At 31.8% G+C, this 12,888-nt stretch overlaps 1 protein-coding gene across 1 annotated transcript; it reads left to right on the top strand.

The window, feature by feature from the left end:
* Positions 1-7,741: 7,741 nt before the first annotated feature.
* LOC655287 (uncharacterized) lies at positions 7,742-11,902 on the top strand. Its single transcript, XM_008199949.3, has 5 exons — positions 7,742-8,016; positions 8,064-8,569; positions 8,617-8,934; positions 11,151-11,671; positions 11,719-11,902. Exons 1-5 carry the CDS (start codon positions 7,900-7,902, stop codon positions 11,826-11,828), a joined length of 1,572 nt encoding a protein of 523 aa, XP_008198171.2. The 5' UTR covers positions 7,742-7,899; the 3' UTR covers positions 11,829-11,902.
* The last annotated feature ends 986 nt before the right edge of the window (positions 11,903-12,888 follow it).

The following is a 12,888-nucleotide window of genomic DNA, read 5'->3' as shown; positions in this document are numbered from 1 at the left end:
CAAAATTAGGATTTCTGTGGTTTTATAATTGTCTGGGACAAATATCATCTTTAACACTTTTCACAACAGGGTATCGTCCCTTTCTAACAGTCGCCGCTCAAAGCCAGTGATTTTAAATTGCAGCGATGGTCACGATGACTCAAAATCTAATATTAAAGTTGCAGCGATCGCCAAATCTGGGGTCCAGATAACCTGAGTGAATTAAAGACTCATTTAAAGAACATTTGACGAAACAATATTTTGTTGTGCGGATATAAGTTTTTCGTCTTATATAAGCTCTGTATTCATATTTTATCATGTATTTTACGCGTTGAATTCATTAACGAAAACAAAAAGAATTAAAATTTGAAGATTTTTATTATGGTACGATATAACTAGGTTCGTGAGCAAATGACTACTACTACAAAACTAACAAAAGCGACCAACAACTCTAGGAATCTAACAACTAAGCATTCCCACGCCTACACTAGTTCCACTTTTCCGTAACACCTCCCCCCTTAAGACATTTTGATATCAGGAAAGATGTCAAAATACGCAACGACTTAACATTCACACGATCACATGCGTTTATTGGCCCTTGAATACCGCACTCATGCACTATTACTGATTGAAGGCATTTGAAATCTTATTTCTTTTTCATTGGAGTCACAACCTGTCGAATGAAGGAAGGGACGGGCGCCGGGTGACTGTTGATCCTACGTTGCAATAATTGAAAACCTGAGGACAGCATCCGCTGTGAGGACGGTGATCATAGTCATTGCCCTGAGTGTTCAAACAATTGCGAATTTTCCTTTTGATGCCGCATTTACAAAGAAGCCAAACTATTATGACAGATATTGAGAAGATGGTAACATAGGTGATCGTTCCCCAGTGTTTGGATGTGAATGGTTCCCTGATGCTGCGGTCGAATTTTTTCGTCAATTTCTCGGACTTTCTGATCTGCAGTATTCAACTCGTCGAGATTTAAATGATTAATTTGAAGAGGTTGAAGTTTCGGTAATTTCTCTTTTTCGGATACAATTGTCTTCTATGCTAGCGTAAATGCGTGTCGTTCCAACAAAAGCACTACATTTTGAGTTTAAAGTTAAAAGACTGTTTTCTTCGATTATTTCATTTTTCGAATTCTCTCCTGGACAAATGGTTGTTACTGTAGTCGGATGCGAGATAGTTAGGAGCCACTTGTTATTGGCTAGTTTTTGGATATTATAATCACTAATTGATGTGATTATACCGTCACAGTGCTGAGTCCATTATGAGTGTTATACTTCACATGAAGCGCTTGGTGACAACATTTTCGGAAAACGGTCGTAGCATGTTTTATCTGGTTTTGGACAACTTCGGTGCAATCATCCTTGTCCAGCGTAATGTATTGTTTGCTTTCTCTTGATACAGCAACATATTTGTGGAGAGGGATAATTGTGTAAAAAAGATTGGTTTTGGGATTTTTAGTTATAGCTGGAGTAGGTATGATAATAGTCGTACTCGGCGGATTTGACAATTGGATCGTGAAGGATAAAAACGATTTTGTTAAATGTTTGAAAAGCTTCGATTTTAATCAAAGTTAAAATTTTTTATAAATTATTGTCTTTTGGAATGAAAGGTAGATTTCCATGAGTTAATTTTTGAGGTATTTTTGTCAGTTGTTTTAACAATAGCTCAGGTTCGATAATTGATGCATGCGGAATCTGTAAGCGAGCGAAAGTTACACTAGTGATAAGGTCATTTAATTCATCCTGAAGGATCGATCATAAGAGATTCCAAGTCTTGAGCAACAATTTGAAATAATTTAAGCTGAAAATCATGAAAATAGATATTTTGAGAAAATTGATTTAGTCTCTGTGAGATAATTTCTAAATCTTTATTTAGCGTAATACCGTCTTTAATGCTTTAATTTAGAAACTGTTTCATTGAATTTTTTTATGGTACTGGAAATAATTTTAATTTGGTTTTTCATAAGGTTTTTAACTTCTAATTCGCCCTTTTCAAGTCGTTCAATGCAATCGTTATAATACTGACCGTCATCTCAATCTAAACTGCCCGCAGTTAGTTTCCAAACAAACCCGAGGCCATTAATAGTTCCTCTTTTAAATTTATTGGCAATCGATGATGGTAATTTAATTTCCCTATTTTTGTGAGGATAAGGCATTAAGAAAATTCAGTTGGGATTGGATTGACACTCTGAAGGCAGGATCTTGTTTTGGTCGTCGTATCATATTTTCAATTTGTTTTTGTGCATTTTTGTTTTCATGAAATAATTCCTCTAAGTATGTAATATTTTTATACACCAAAATTTTCCAATTATCGTTTGAAATTCGTGCAATACCTTCTCTTTGGAAGAACAGGCCTGATGGGGTCTTGAATGGTATCAATTCGCCATTTAATCCTGTTCCGATGAACAACCTGGAAGGGGATTATCAATATTAGATTCTTGATACGGTTTTAATCTATCGAAATTAATTATTGACGATTTGTTTTCGGAAATTTGAATTTTTGTCGTATTTGGATTTACTGTTTCTAAAATCTTAAAAGGACTATTATATTTATTTCTCATCTTATTTCCAATCTGGCTTTCCTTAACATAAACATGTTTACATGTTGATCGAATCTAGCTTTAGATTTTAAATACTGATTATCGAATTCATGTCCTGCGTCACAATGGGATAGGAAAATGTTGAAAATAAAGCAGTAATTTTTCAATAACAGAGATTGCTTGCTTGTTCGGTATCGGATACGCTTGTGCAAATTTTGAAAAATCATCAATTATTGTTAATAAAATATTGTTTCGAGTAATTTCTAATATCGATATTTACATGTTCAAACGGTTTATTTGGAGTTTCAGTTATTACTAGGGAATAATCAAGATTCTTTCGATTTGTTTTAGTTTTGTTGCAAACATCGCATGATTTGATAAAATTTTCTATATCATTTCGCATGTTAGGCCAAATGTATTGATCGCTTATACGTCTAAACGTTTCATTAATACCTTTATGAACTTCGGTGTTATTGGCATGAGTGGTTTTCACAATTTCGTTTCTTTGATCTTCGGGTGGTAGTTTTACTACATCATGACATACTTGAAATTTTACTTGTTTATCTTTAAAAATAAAAGACAAGATATCTAGTAATGGTAAATGTCTTAAAGGATTAATTTAAAACTCATTTTCAGGTAGTGAATCTTTTATCAATCAAAAAATTCTAAAACAATCTTTTAGGCTTAAGGCTGACAGCTTAAACGTTGGAATTTTGATCAAGTTTAATTTTAAACTTTGTTTTATTGTCAATATTTCTTGTAAATTTAAATTCTGATTATTGGGATCGTTACAAGTGTCCTTAATTATTGTTTGAATATGAGGTGTCTGCGGATTTTCGTTTTTTTCGTTTTCCGATATTAATGCAATTACTTTTATTGAAAGAGGCCAAACTAGGGGTTTGTGGTCTGTAACGATTTTAAATTTTCGCCCATACAAATACGGTCTAAAGTGTTTACATGACCAGACAATGGTTAAAAGTTTCTTTTCTATAGTTGAGTATTTGGTTTCTGCACTATTAAGTGTTCTTGGTGCATATGCTATTGGTAAGTCACTTCCTATATTTCCTTGTGATAAAATTGACCCTATCGCAAAAGTGCTTGCCTCAGTTGTGAGTATGAATTCTTGTTCGAAATTAGGGTACTGCAAAATAGGGGCCGTGGTAAGTAGGCGTTTACAGGTTTCGAATGAATCGATACACTTCAAAATTCAAATTTGAATTCATAATTAAATTCTATATCTTTTTTCAATAAGTTAGTCAATCGTTTTGTTATCTTTGAATAGTCTTTTATGAACCGTCGATAATAGCCCGTTAAAGCTAGAAATGATTTTACACATTTTTGATCTTTAGGTATTGGTAAATTTAAAACTGCATCAATTTTGGATGGATTCGGTTTGATACCATCTTTTGTAATAACGTGACCCAAATACAGAACTTTGCGGAGAAATTCGCATTTGTCGGGTTGAATTTTAAGATTTGAATTTTGTACACGTTCAAAAACTGCTTTAATTCGTTTTATGTGCTCTTCGAGGGTAGTAGAACAAATAATTATATCATCCATGTATATGACACATAGTTCATTTTGTAAACCTGTCATTATATTATTCATCACTCGTTGGAAAGTCGCTGGGGCGATTTTAAACCCAAAAGGCATACGGAGGTAGGTACTCGAAATGACCGTCTTCCGTAGTAAAAACTGTTTTAGCGACATCGCGTTTTTCTACTTCAATTTGATGAAAGCCAGATAAAATCCCTTCTGATAAATTTTGAGGGTTTTCGACTAGTAACTTTATTGTTTGGTGGAATTGTTAAAGTTACTGAAGATATTTGAATATCATTATTTGTACTTGAACCTTGGTATAATTTAAGATTTGCAAAATTAGTGATCAATATTTTATTTTTAAAGTCAATTTGACATTCAAATTTTTCAAGGAAATCAGAACCTAAAAGTTAAATAAAACTGATGAATTATGTTTGGAGCAATTTCGTATAAGAAACTTTTTTTGGGTAGAGTTAAAGAGTCCGAATTAATTCCAGCGATTATTAAATTTTGTTTGGTTATTAGTTTTGGATTTAGTTTTTCTTTGACTGATTCCTGTTTTACGAATGTAATTGGAGAACCCGTATCAACTAAATAACGGTTTCCTGTTTTAGTTTTAATGGAAAACAATTTATCTGGTGCATCATTAACAAGTGTGTTTAATTTAAAGAAGGTTCTTCGTTCGTTTGATTCGGATCTTCGTATTGTTGTTGTTGTTGGGACTGAAAATCCAGTGGAGTTTGTTCGTCCCTTACAAACTTCATGTTCAAGTTTAAATGGTTCACGTTACGATTAAAATTTTGGTAACTTGGATTACGCTGTAATACAGATGGGCGATTTTGAGGAAAATTATTGGTTCTTGCTTGAATAGTCATTTTGACGTGAGTTTAGACTAATTCCAGAAAAATTGTTACTAGCTTGCCCTAAGTTTTGTCGATTAAAATTAGCGTGTTCATTTGAACGAAATGGAACCTGATTTCGCTTGAAACAATTATTTATCAAATGTCCTGTCTTTTTACAGTAATTGTAAAAATTTTGTGGATTATTATTAATTATTATTAATTAATATTATTATTAATTTTGTGGCTTCTTCTAGAGAAGAAAACAAAAAGAATTAAAATGTGAAGATTTTTATTATGGTACGATATAACTAGGTTCGTGGGCAAATGACTCTACAAAACTAACAAAAGCGACCAACAACTCTAGGAATCTAATAACTAAGCATTCTCACGACAAATATCTCTAGGAATCTAGCAACTAAGCATTCCCACACCTATATTAGTACCACTTTTCCGTAACATGTATGACTGTTTGTAGATTAAGCGTAATTCTAAGGCTCATTAAGCAATTCCCTGAATTGTCGAATGTGGCTTTGACATTGTTGATCAAATTGATCATCATCTGCTATTGTAAAAACTTTATCAGTGTGGTTTCTCCAGTTCTTTGCTATCCCTAATAAAAACATATCTTGCTAATCGAGAGCAAAGGGTTAAATATCGTAACTACATTTCGGATGGTTACGTTGCAACTTCGGGTGTGCCGCAAGGTTCCAATTTTGGACCTTTATTATTTTTGCTTTTCATTAATGATATCTGTGATTCTTTATCAACATGCGTTAAACTTCTCTTTGCTGATGATCTTAAAATTTGGTCAGCAATAAAATCTATAGAGGACTGCTTCACTTTACAGAACAATATTAACGCAGTTGTGAAATGGTACAATGAAAATCGACTTTATCTAAACCTCTCCAAATGTAACATTATGTCTTACACTAAGAAGCGCGAATTCCTTGAATTTGTGTATGATATTTCGGCCGTAACATTGCAACGTACCTTTATTATTAAAGATTTGGGAGTTATTTTCGATACTGAACTCGCTTTCACATACAGCGACGATTTCTAAAATTCCTAGCTTTTTTAATGAAAAAGCAAATTTTCAACTAACCATTTTAAACTTGATTGTTTAGGGGGCAAAGAGACTAATCTATAAAATTAAAGAAACATGCCACGTTGTTAAATCTCAACTTTTTATGGTATGAACGAATAGTTGCCCAAGAAAATGAAATTAAAATAAATTACTGTGTTCAATGCATGATATTAGGTGCAAAATACAGACTGATCCAGAAATACTGAGTCTGTTGCAACCGAATTCGATTTTTCTTGACAATTATTTGAAGTACAACCCCATGAGAATATTAAATTGTTGTTAACTGGAAGCGTATTCCATTGGTATCTTTAAAAATTTAAGTCCAGTGTTGCCAACAGACTCAGTATTTCTGGATCAGTCTGTATAAAAGCGTATAACGCTAAACTAATTTTACCTCGTCTTTTTTATTTTTCAAGCCTTTAAAAAAATAATTCAATTGAGAAATTTGGCAACAAGCCTTTGTACCACTCAAACTCAACAAGGTCTTAAGTCGTCATAACCATAAGACATCGTTTTGAATTCGCCACTTTCCCGCCTTATACTTTACAATTTTTTTGGAGCATGTAGAAAACGTTTTGACCACTGAAATCTCACATTTCGAATAGAACTGCATTAAACTTTAATTTAAAAAATAAAAAAATCATTGAAAACCCCCATTATCCTATAAGGGGGTATGATCAGAACTTATTTTTGAATAGATTCGGTTTCCAATCTTTTCAGTCTCGCCATATTCGTATTATAATTAAATTTCTATATAATTTAATTAATAATAACATCGACTGTTCTTGGCGATTAAATATGATAAATTTTGATGTTCCACGTTTAAACTCCAGACAAGCCACGACATTTTATCCAATAGCGAGAAAGACCAATGTAGCTGATAAGATAAGTCTCCAATCGCATTAATGACTACCTTATTTAATAATGGGTAGTAATAAAGTGATCAGTAATAAATTCGATTTTGATCAGTAAAAAACAATAATCAGTATTTAATAATTCATTATTGCACAGTAAAAAATTTAAATGACAAGTTAACCACGCACAGTATTTTATTAAAATTTGCCCAGTAAAAAAATCGTATAGTTACAGTTTGCAGTTTAAAGTTTAAATAATGAACGCTGATGAACGGAAGATGGTTATAAGTGGGTTTATTATAATCGGACTCCACGTAATTTGATTTTTAAATTTCATGTTATAATTTTTTATTATTTTGTTTAAAGATAATACTACCGTTATTGTGTAGGTTATCAATTATCATGGACATTTTGTAGAGCAAAAGCCACATTTATTTTACGAAATTACGTTTAATCGTAGGTACAAAATTTTTTTGGGCATTAGTTTTTTCGATTTTGTCAGTCCGATAAACCACATTCTCTATCTGTGTGTTTGGGGCCGTGTGCCAAATTGTCCGTTTGATATATCAATATCACATAATGTTAAGGTATATGTATACCTACATGTGTACATCATAAATATATATATATATATATATATATATATATATATTCGTATGAGAAAATGGAAGCAGGAAACTTCTGTTTTTGATGGATTTACACATAGACGCCACTGTTTGAAGTAATCACACAAAACAGAAGCATCTTGGGAAAGTTGTTCCTCTAATCGATGAAATTCTTTATGAAATATTTATAAATTAAAGCAACGATAACAATAATGAATTATTTAGCAATAATTTTAATAAATTGCCATTATTGTTAATATTTTTTTTGTCAAAACAGTTGTCGTTTTATCCATTTCGTAAAAAAGATATGTGATAGTCAAATGGTAAAATAAGGTAATTCCGTTGTTTTACACTAATTACATATTGAATCCATTACGGCAATTAAATCGCTTTAACCTTTGTAAAAAATTCAAGTTCTCACAGCATTAGGTGCTAGTCGTTTAGCATGATGGTTGATCATATTGTACAAGGATCTTGTGATACTTTTCACATCCCAAATCAATCAATCGGTATTACCTTCTACAATGAATTAAAAAGAAAAAATCATGAAAAAATAGCACTTGTAAGTACCTCCAATCAATAATTATTATTTTTCACAAAAAATTGCAGATTGATAATGAAGAAATAAGTTATGGAAAATTATGCAAAACTTCTATTAATTTAGCCTCGCAATTAATTAAATTGGGACTGAAAAAAGGCGATGTAGTATCGATAGTATCCCAAAACAACTGGAAATATCTCGCTGCAACAATTTCCGGGTTTTACATCGGCGCCAAAATCAATTTCCTCAATCATGACTATACTTCCGGCGAGCTTAAACACTTTTTTACGATTTGTCCTCCAAATCTGATCTTTTGTTCGAAAAAATCCTGTAATAATATATTGTTTTTACGAAATGAAGGCCTATTACCTGAACATATAATTCTGTTTGATGAGGACGAAACAGAGTATTTGACTTTTGATGAGTTGGTCAAAATTGATTCGGATTTTTACCCAGTCGAAGTCCAACCAGAAACAGACATCGCCATTATTCCAACATCTTCAGGGACCACAGGACTGCCAAAATGTGTTCTGTTGACTCATGCCAATCTTAGAGTACCGCTGATTCATTTTGGGTAACTTATGAAGGGGCGGTTTTTATAAATAAAACTTGAATTTTTAGTGACCGCAATTTTTTGGATTTTAAAGAAGACGATGTAACAATCGGAAATTTACCGTTTTTCCACATTTGGGGCAACATGATTGCCCTGACTAGCGTTTTCTACGGCATCAAATTAATTATAATTCCAAAATTTAGACCCGAAGTTTATTTAAAAACCATCGAGGATTACAAAATCGAGACACTCTTCACCGTTCCTCCACTACTTATATTTTTGGCCAAAAGTCCGCTTGTCAGTTTTTACGACATTTCGTCAGTTAAAGACGTCATTTGTGCTGCTGCTGTTATTACCAAAGAATTGGAAGAAATGGTTAAAGACAGGTAGGTATTAACATCAGAGACCGGATTTTCAGGAAGTTAAAAACTTTATTTTTATTACTATGGAATTAGGAAAAATGTGTACATATTATGGGGTAATACTTTACTAACTCACAATTTGCAAACCTTGTACGCTGTGCTGTGTTCACTCGTTTTGGTAAAAGATTATGCTCGTTAAACAAACTTTCATAACTAACTAGTTACGTAAATAACTACTCTAAGGTCTCAAAAAAGGTGATAAAAAAACAGAAATACCTAATTCAAATCTGATTTTTAGGATACAGCAGTAAAAATAAAAATACAACTTTTATTGCAATTAATTCCACTACAAAAACAAACGAAGTGAAGTACGTTATGTAAAAAAGTTATAATTCTGTATCTATTTTACAAAAATTGTTATAAAAAAGTTAATTGAATGATGAACGATGAATATTTTTTTAAACTTACGACTGTGAAATTAGTTCGTTTTTCTATAAGAATTCATGTTAACCTAAAGGCTAAAAAATAAACTCACTTTATGGAAATACATACAAAAAGTAAAAGAAATACGCACGTATGTAAATTTTAACTCATCACGTTACAACTCTGCTATGTGTGCTATCTTAAAATAACATTTTGCAAAATTCTTATTTATTATTTTCACTACTTTCCTCCCTTCTTTTGTGCAAACAAGTCGGTCAATGTTTGTGTTTTTTTCTTGTATATTCATAGCAACAACATGTCATTGTTGTTTTAAATTGTCCATTTCTGTTACAACGAAAATAGTTTGGCTCTTTTGTTTATTTTTGTGCCCAGAGGCCGGTACAGGGTACAGGTTTCGATATGTTATCTTATCCAAATTTTTAGTAAATTTGCAAAACTTTTATTTGAAAAGTTGCAAATATAAAAAATGTTTTTTTTTGTTAAGATCTGTTACCTGTTAAAGTTAACACACGTACGCATATTTATGATTCACCAAGAGACCTCTGCATTACCAGTATTTTTTTATTCAGTTATCAGTTTTAATTTCAGTAAATTTTTTATACAGATCTTTTTTCACAGACTGGCATAGTTTGGCACTAACAAATTTTTTCAAAATTCCTTGAGTACTTCCTGTACTTTTTTTTAAATTTACACTTTATTCACGAGTTTCAGTAGCTTCAACAAGTGATTACAAAGTAAGAAATTAAGTCGTTTTTTCAAAGTGGTTTGACTAAAATAATATTGTGCCTTTGCAAGAGCTCGTGGATTTGCAAAATTAAAAAACTCTGCAACCTTAAAATACAAACTGTCTATAAGTGAATGTGAGATCGTAGTAGGTATTAAAAGTTTGCCACTTATTTCAAAAAACAACTAACAGTGTTGGTATACGAAAAAATTGGTTTTACTGGTTTTCTAGCTAGATAAAAATTTTTACTTTTCAGAAATTTTGTAGAAATAAAATAACTAAATGTGGCAAATTCAAATTCTAGAACCACCTGAGATCCTACACTCCTTTATAAATAGTCTGTATAATGTAACTTTCGGTTCACTTTCGAAAAACCATTGTGGTTGTATTGACTAACCTGTTATCATGACAACTCATATAAAAGTTAATGCCAAGAGTACCTACCCAATTTCTATCACAATGGTTTTTATAAAAGTAAATCGAATGTAGTATTTCTAAGTGAAAATGAGAAAAATAAAAAATTCAAACACTGAAATTTTAAGTAACTTTAATGATATGAAATTAAAAAGCTAAAACTGAAAACACAATGAGATTGAAATTTTGTAGAACTAATTGAAAGAGTGGGAAATTTAAAAACTAGAGGCCTGAAAGTAAGAACATTAATGAAACCACGAAAAATTGAATAATTTAGGAAGCGAATATGAAATATGAAGAAATTAAGAAAATGTGTGACTGCAACACTATAAGAAACTGGAACCCAGTGAGAAATAAGAAATTTCTAGATGTTAAATTAAAAAACAACTACTATTATTTAATTGAAAAATCTGATATATTGATTTTTTAAAATGAATACCATTAAAAAAATTGAAAGATTATCCAATTTCAAATATTAGTTTAGTTTAGGAATTTAGGAAAAATAAAAATTGTGTGAAATATTTACATTTTTAAGAAAACAGATTTATTTCCAGTTTCAATCAAAGCCTTTAAGATCTGCGGATTAGGGTAGTTTCTTAAGATCTGGTCTCTATGATCAGAGTAATCAGACAATAATTCTGGATAAAAAAAATTTCAGATTAGGATTAAAAGCTGTCCGCCAGCTCTACGGCATGACTGAAGCCTCTCTCGGTATTACAATGTCGCCAACAAAAAGCGAAAAAGTCGCCAGTGTGGGCAAAGTATTGCCCACCAATAAAATCAAAGTTTGCGATATTGAAACACAAGAGGCTTTGGGGCCCCACAAAATCGGGGAATTGCGAGCGAAAGGCGGTGGTTTAATGGTGGGCTACTTGTCTAACAAAAACGCAACAATGGAAGCTTTCGATAATGAAGGTTATCTAAGAACTGGCGATTTGGGTTATTACGACGAAGAAAATTTTTTTTACATTGTTGACAGGTTAAAAGACATCATTAAGTTTAAAGGATTTCAAATATCTCCTGCTGAATTAGAAAACTTGTTGATTCAGCATCCTGCAGTGAAAGACGCAGCAGTGATTGGAATTCCTGATGAAGTAGCAGGGGAAGTAGCGATGGCTTTTGTGGTCAAACAACCGGATAAAAATGTGACGGAGAAAGAACTTGTTTGTTTTGTTAATGGTAAAATTGTTGTGTACGTAGAACTGAGAAAAATATATTGCTTTTAGAGAATGTTTGTGCACAGAAACGGCTCTATGGAGGTGTGAGGTTCATCGATGAGATTCCCAAAACGTCCAGTGGCAAGATTTGGAGACTCAAATTGAGAGAAATTGTTTGATGTAGAGAAAAGGGCTTATCTATTAGCTTATCCGTGGGGTTGATCTTGAATATAATAAATATTGTTTTAATTTTTTTATTTATTCATTTAAAAATTTTTGTACAGATTACTTAACAGATAAAGGGAGGAGACAAATGATACTGCAAACATTTTTGACTCAGAATAGAATTTATTAAATTATAAATCACGAATTTGGGTAAAAAATTAAACATTAAGCGAATTTCGACCGTTTTTAAAGCTTTATTTTGTGAGTATGTCTCCAAAATTAAACCGAAAATTTAAAAAATAGTATATAAAAAGACCAGTCTTGAAGCACGAATTCAATTTCCAAAACGAGTGGCGTTGGCCTCAAGTTAATAGAAAGAATGAGTACTGGAAGGCCTTATGAGACGAGTTTTTTTATACTATTTTTTGTAATTTGACCTCTTTTTGCCGTTTTTAAACAAAAGTTGTTGTTTTAATCGATTTAAGGATTTTTATAACGATTGGTAATGTCTCACTTTTAAAATGAGAAATGGATTTAAAATTTTTGTTTTATCCAAATTCGGTCAAAACTTTTCTTGCAAGAACGCCCCTTAAAATTTGTGAAATTGGCAAAAATATGGTCGCGAAATTACTCCTGCCAACCTAAATATTTTCATAAAATATTCCATCAAATAATGATCATTATGACATTGCATTTGATAACGTTGCTTGCTTTAATATGCTTATTAAAGTATCAGAATGGTGTCAAATTACAAAAACACTTTAAAATAGTACTATGTTTTCACATGGATGACAACCAGCTGTGAACTTGTTAGGTTGGTACGCCGTGTCTAGTTTTTTTTAGTGTACCGATTGGCAGTCAATTCATTGTCAAAATTTTACACTTTAAAAGTTTTGAAGAGGGTGTTTATATTACAATGGGGGTTGATGCTGAACTTTTAAGTACATCAAAAGGTGTCCCCCTTTAAACAAAAATCGACCGGTTTTGAGATTTTTTAATTTTTTGCTTATTTTCGGAGATACCTGTATACTTAATATGTTCTAATTTAGTAAACCCTAGCTAATATAACCGTAA

This window comes from Tribolium castaneum, chromosome 3, assembly GCF_031307605.1.
Source record: "Tribolium castaneum strain GA2 chromosome 3, icTriCast1.1, whole genome shotgun sequence".
NCBI lineage: Eukaryota > Metazoa > Arthropoda > Insecta > Coleoptera > Tenebrionidae > Tribolium > Tribolium castaneum.
Note: the sequence above shows the minus strand (reverse complement) of the source record. Positions and strands in the feature narration are given on the sequence as shown.

Excerpts from the sequence above, each read along its gene's own strand:
- LOC655287 (XM_008199949.3), top strand. The coding sequence starts at position 7,900 with ATGATGGTTGATCATATTGTACAAGGATCTTGTGATACTTTTCACATC. Across the intron at positions 8,017-8,063 it reads ATCATGAAAAAATAGCACTT|ATTGATAATGAAGAAATAAG; the intron begins GTAAGTACCTCC and ends AAAAAATTGCAG. Across the intron at positions 8,570-8,616 it reads GTACCGCTGATTCATTTTGG|TGACCGCAATTTTTTGGATT; the intron begins GTAACTTATGAA and ends TTGAATTTTTAG.